The sequence below is a fragment of the Apus apus genome, chromosome Z (genome assembly GCF_020740795.1).
Source record: "Apus apus isolate bApuApu2 chromosome Z, bApuApu2.pri.cur, whole genome shotgun sequence".
In the NCBI taxonomy this organism is placed as follows: domain Eukaryota; kingdom Metazoa; phylum Chordata; class Aves; order Apodiformes; family Apodidae; genus Apus; species Apus apus.
This window is the reverse complement of record NC_067312.1, coordinates 66166943-66173507: the sequence shown is the minus strand read 5'-3', so window position 1 is coordinate 66173507 and position 6565 is coordinate 66166943. Positions and strand designations below refer to the sequence as shown.

Sequence of the window (6565 nt, the reverse complement as noted above, 5' to 3'; positions counted from 1 at the left end):
ATGTTTACATTCACTGATGAAAAATGTAGCATTTGGTGATACTTCACACTCTGTCATTTGCTCATTCCAAGGGGCTGGAATGAAGCTACGTTCTCTTGTACTTATTCACTGCTCACCATTCTTTTGTGCAATTCCAGTCTCATCAATCTTTGAAGATAAAAGTACTGAAAAGATTTTACACTTACACAAAGTCCGCTATGGAAAGAACCTACAGAATTAACTCATTTTAAAGATTCAAGCACACAGTATAGATTTGATTCCTAAATTCAGGTTTTTTAAATACTTATTCTCTGCTGAAGAAAGCAATTGTCAAGCATTAAATTGTTTTAAGCAAAAAGGAGGTCTCAACTGCTCTAACTCCAAGACAAGAAAAGGAGGATGTACATGCTGGCTTGTGCCTGCAATGCTGAGAATGTATTCGTGTACATGAAAAAGCAAACCATGCAACCAGATATGTAAGGTTTAGAAACCAGCTCTCCAAGGCAACAGAGACTAAAAATTACTATTAAAAATATTTTTGAGATAAATGCTTACATTCTTCATACTTGTATTTAGCAAGATATGTAGAATGTATGCCTATGCATATATTTAGGTTTCTGAAGAAACTGGTTTTTACCCTTAATTTTAAAAAACATAATTAACTTGGGAACAGATCTTCCACATTTATCTGTGACGATCTAGTAGCAACCAGTATCTCTTGTGGGTGCCATATATGAGATTCCTTCAAAAGTGTTAAAGAGGATTTAGGATTCATCAAATCAAACAATCATTTCTCTTTTGACTGACCTTCTCCCAACCGTTCAGGTCAAGCATGCTAAGTCATCACATCTCACAGTTAAAAAGCTGTGATCTATTTTCTCTTTCTGAGAAAGTATCTGAATAAGACATATCTGGAATTGTTTGGCTAAGCATCCTGAACTGCCATGTTCTCTCAGGGCCTTTATAATGGTAAAACAAAGCAGTTTTCTTGCTCCTTTTCTGTATGGATTAAGTACAGTGAACCAATCCTAAGAAACACCAGTTCAGAACTAGAGGCTTCCTTATACCACAATCTCATAGCAAATAAGTTCTTACTGATCCAGAAAGCCATGTTTGTGTACTTTGAAAAAAAACTACCACCAAAAATAAGTACTAGGCTACAAGAAAATGAAAGTGTTTTTATGAAATCTCGAGTTCCAAAAGACCTGTAATATCCTAGGATAAAGGAGCAGAAGCATAGTACAGGTTCACATCTACCTTCTATTCTCATGCCTTAGACCAGTCCTACCAAAGAGGGGAAAAACAGCTCTCAAGTACCCCAGGTCTGATGCTACAATGCGATTTTGGAAGAGCATGTCAACTCCACTGGCATGGAAACAGATACTGCAATTTATACACAACAGAAGCCAGAAGAAAAGGCAAAGAATTTACTGGCCAGCTTCCTCCCCAGAAAAGATCACAGAAAATCCTCCAAAATCTTGTACAGAAAACCAGACATCAAGCCCACTTTGGAAAAGTATGTAATTATTGCTGTATTACTGCTGAAAAATACTCTGAAACATGTAATTTTCTGCAGGAATATTCCAAGAGCTCTTCCTATTTCTAAGTGTGCCTTTTCACTCTGGTTATCAAAATAACTTCCCCAAGCTTTGTTTATCACTTCAGAACAAAGATAACTAAGAGAAGGATTCAGACATTACCACCACCTAGATGACAATGCTCACTAAGTTCCCATTAGTCAAATATAAGCAAATACGGTTCAGGCAAAATATGAAAGATAATTAAAACCTACAGAAGTCAGCAAGGGTTTCAACTGGTGTGCAACTGTCTCTTTCTGAGTAAAGGTGGATGATGTAAAGAAACAAATCTAGTTATCAAAACCTATAGTGTTTGCTGAGTAGATTAGGGAGTTGTTGTACTTATTTGATGATTTAATACTGAAAGGTATGAAAGAAGAAGGTGGAATCCTATTTAAAATTCCATTTTCAGAACACAAACACCAAGGTCTGCAGTAGTTATCTATGCTGCTGTCACAACATTTGAAGTCAATAAAGCATTCCACATCATTAAGACAAAATCCAATCCTACAAGGTTTACTTTGCAAGGACAGCTGAAGCTTTCTGCCATAACGCTCTGTCATCAAGACAGATGCCTAAGGATTAATTTCTTACTGCAAAATTAGTTTGTGCAACAAACATAGTTTTAGAGACTTCTTTCTCATCTTAGCTGTTTATTTAACTCAGAGTTTGTCACAGTCCAGATAAAGTCTGCTTGATACATGATGTGCCAGCATTGCTTTCAACACAAAAGCATGACAGAAATGCTTGACAACCTCATGACTGAACTGACATTTGACAAGCCCAGCATCTCTCCAGTAAGTACTGTTCTCTATTTCTCCGGTCTCAAAGTGCAAAATCTCCACTGTTTCTCCTCTGACAACTGCCTTTCCCCCAAAATGCATAGACTTTGCTAGACAACAGCACACAAAATGCCAACACTAAACACTAACTTGTTCAATTTCTTTCCTACTAGAGGTACAAATTCAGTTCATACTTAAATTTCTTGCCCGATTTGGCCTGAGTTCCTCCATTCCATATGTGGTCATCCTCTTCATAGAAGAAAAAAATATCAAGTTTCACACCATCTTCTCCCTGGAAAGAGAGTTCCAAGCTGTCTTCTACCTGCAACACAAAAATACACATTGTATATACTCATAAAAATAGAAGCGTAATAATGTCTGCAGGTTTCAGAAAACAAATGTATTTTGGTCAGGTATGCAGAGTTACTCCTATCCTAAACTGCAGAAAATCCACTGTCACTGGTATCGCTGGTTTGGGGTGGTTATTTGGTGTTTTGAGAACACTGGAAGTTTTCTGCACCACAGTGGGACTGCCATCTCATTCCTCTCTTCTGCTTCACAAGTTTCAGCACCATTTCCCTGTCCTCTACCACAAGCAAAATAACCTCAGTGAACAGACACATGATTAGTAGATGTCTTCATTTAACATGCTTCCTCCATCATAAAACACTCACTGGAACAATAAATCACCTGCACTGCAGCTGAACTTTCATATTCCTGTAATTTTGTTTCTGTTCACTACCATTATGCAGCCTACCCTCTAAAAATGCTAAATAAAGATCTATATAAGCTAACAATTAACAACCCCAATGCCCACCTCAAGCCATCTTTCCCTTTCTGCTAGTTTTATGTACAGGGCTACAGATAATCTCAGAGCTATCACCAATCCTTCCATATGATGAGGCCCATCCAGCCTCATAAGACTAAGTTCTATCTTGATTCTTCAGTTACCCTAACACCACTGACACAGATTACACTCCTTTAAAAACTTACTAAAAACTTCTTCCTAGATGGAACTCAGACTCCCCGAACAGGGTAGAAGCCATTAAGAAGGGTTATTTTCTCACACACAGTCCAAGAGAACACACAAGAATCAACAAGATTATATGGTTAGGTAAAACCATAATAAGTAAATATCTGCCACGGAGGCTTCAGATACCATTCTACCTAAGGAATCTGTAGCTGTACCAAACTTGCAAGCCTACGAAAAGACACCTTAATCAAATTGCTCATTATCTATGTACCTTGCCAAATCTGTGCTTCAGTGATAACCCTGCTTTCTGAAAGGCTGGAATGATATCTGATTTGTAGTCTCTTATGAAGACTCCCAAATCCACATCTTTGCTGTGAGGAATGACATTGCACTGTCTGTACCAGCCTGAGGAAATAAAAAAAATACATTTAAAAAAAAAAAAGGAAAAAAAAAAAAAAAAAGAAACAAACAACCTAGTTAAGTCAGGAGCATGAGAAAGATATCAGCAGAACAAAAGGAACATAAAAATGAACTGCCATAAGGTCACTAGGCAGAAATATTTGAATGAGGCTATAAACAAGACTTCTGCCTTTGTACAGTACAAAATGAACCAACATTGAAGAAAACAAATCCTACTGCACTCACAGACAGCCCTTTCCTCCAGAAAGCCAAAGCATGAGAGAGAGAACACCCTTTTAAAGACATAGTGTCTTCAGTTGCCTAATCTAAATGTCCATATAGAAAAAATATTCTTCACCTGGGCCCAAATCTAACAGTATAATCAATGAACAGTTACTACAGCTGTGCTTTTACTTTGAAACTATTCTTTTAAATAGTGTCTGAGACAGTAGTCATCTTTCCATCACTACTGCAAAACAGTAAGACAAGAAGTGGGACATCCTTTTGTCTGTTTAATTAAAGAAGCTTCTAGTAACTGTTCACTCAGAAAACTACATTCCCAAGGACTAAATAAATACAAATCAAATCTGCATACACATGAGCTTTCACAACCTGTTTCAGTAACAAAAGAATCTTCACCAGCTATAAGATACTACTTTCATCTTCAGTAGAACTGAAAATTTACAGTACCTACTCTCCTAGGCCGATATTTTATTAAAAAGATGTGTTGTAGATAAATAAACTGTATTTTTAAAGTCAGTGATCAGCACCAAATTGCAAAGGAAGAAAAATCAGATGAGAGTTTACGTGGACAGCAGAAATATGTGCCCATCACTCTGCTTTCCAAAGTACATTTAGTAAATTCCAAGTCACACAGTTTAGGGAAAAACAATTGCTTTCTAAGCAGTGATCAAGACAGCATGAACAATAGCTAACAACTTCAAATGCTTCACTGGAAATTTGCTCAACATCTCCAAGGCCCAGGTTTCTGAAGAAAAAGCATTTTGTCAGTAGCAAAAGAAGCCTACTTCAAAACAGCTAATGCCATATTTTACCTCCCAACCTAGTACATGTAACCTCAGCTGACATCACAAGCAATAGAGGATGACATGTTTAAAATTTCAGATTAGTTTAAAAATGCAACACAACACAAATGTTTTACCAAGGCATGTTCCACTGCTCAGCCAGAACTTTACTCCTAAGTTATTCAGTGTCAGGACAGCCTTATGGAGCAAGGATTTTGCTTTTTTTCTGAATTCCACTGCATCAAGAGAGGCATCATCAGGATACAGCTGGAAGGCAAAGGAAGAGCAAGTCATTGACAGAGAGAAAACTTTTCCCTTTATTTTTCAGTGTTCTAAGAAAAAAATACCATTAAAAATTTACTTCACTGATATCTGGGTAGTACCTATTCTCACAGAGACAGCCCAGTTTGAGAACATGCACTAGAATAACAAGCTACAATTTAATCTCCGAAGCATCAATTTTCTGTTTTTCCAACTGGCAGAATGTGAAGTCATAGTAAAACAGAGTAAGAATATAGGTATTAGGCTCTGATTCTCGGCACTTGGCAACAACACAGGTGAATCCCCAGATCCACACAGGCTGAAGGCAACACCCAGAGTCCAGGGGGAAAACGGACAAAATCAGAGTCACTCCCAGCACATTAGTTTATTGGGCGCCACCAAGTGTTAGAACTGGACGTCGACAACTTCTACCACAGTATTGGAAACAGTGGGAGCAGAAAACCGTGCCCATCTTCCAACTACAGCTGTGGCAAGATCTTCTGTTAATGCAAATCCCAAACCAACACGGCACCCTGGGCAAACAGCACCGACTCAAACACAGGCACAATGCACCACTTAGCTTCATGACTGATCTCATTATGGATTCTGGGGAAGCAAACAGTTGAAATTAACTGTTCAGAATGGATGCCAGCTGCTTATTTCAATATTAAAGCCCCAGCACATTTCAATAAACCTCCCAAGGCATGTTTTCTCTGCCTGTGGCAATTACTGTTTGGAGGTTACAGAGCTCAAGTGGAGCATGCTTACAATTTCTGTCCTTCACAGGTGAAGTGACAACATACTGGTAGGTACCCTTGGATATAGCAACTGTTACATGCATGGGGAGCTATGGCCTACTAGACTGAACAAGGATGGCCTTCCCTTCCCTGAGAAGTTCCTTCCCAAAGACCTCACCTGACTCAAGAACAGAACCTCTAGTGTCCCCCCTTTTCTTCCCTGCCTTTCATGAAATCAGAGATGGCTCAAATTCAATGACCTGACTCAATCCTAACTGTGGTTAACACTCAACCACTTTATATTTCAATCCTTTTCAAGTTAGGACAAAATACTCCCCATACTCCAGCAGGAAAAACTTCTACTATCTGCTTAATCAGGTAGCAATATTTTTTAAATAATTCTCTAAAAACCATTAGTTTACATGGTCAAATAGAAATGAGGTAAAAAAATTTTGGAATGACCATATCATTTCAAATAAAACAAAGTGGGAACGTGGAACTGCAGTACATGGTTCAAAATAATATAAAATTAAATATTACTCAGAACTTTGAGACTTGCCATAAGGAAAATTTTCAATCACAAAGATACACAAGATTTTAGTTTTTTACAGGAAATCTATTTAATAGGAACAATGGTGTAAGCTATGGAAAAGCTGGTTATCTCTTCAAAGTTCTAGAAAATGGAAAAACAATGCACTCACAAATAATGAAGACAAACCATGACTTTCACTTAAAGATTCAGTTTTATTACCACTTAATAAACTTCGTGGATTAAGTCTCAGAGGCTGTATTTAGCTTTATGTATGCAAACAGTCCCATCTAGGTATAAAAC

General features: G+C 37.7%; 1 protein-coding gene across 4 annotated transcripts in view; it reads right to left on the bottom strand.

Annotated features, from left to right (window-relative positions):
* The window catches only part of FKTN (fukutin), a 47770-nt gene that overhangs the window by 33182 nt on the left and 8023 nt on the right, over window positions 1–6565 (bottom strand). For 3 of the 4 annotated variants that reach the window (XM_051641999.1, XM_051642000.1, XM_051642001.1), the window contains exons 6-8: window positions 4873–5002; window positions 3583–3716; window positions 2533–2660 (exon numbers count right to left, since the gene is read on the bottom strand). In XM_051641999.1, the coding sequence (XP_051497959.1) occupies window positions 2533–2660; window positions 3583–3716; window positions 4873–5002 (392 nt within the window). Of the gene's footprint in view, window positions 1–2488; window positions 2661–3582; window positions 3717–4872; window positions 5003–6565 lie in introns of all 4 variants that reach the window. The other variant, XM_051642002.1, reaches the window with a different exon arrangement.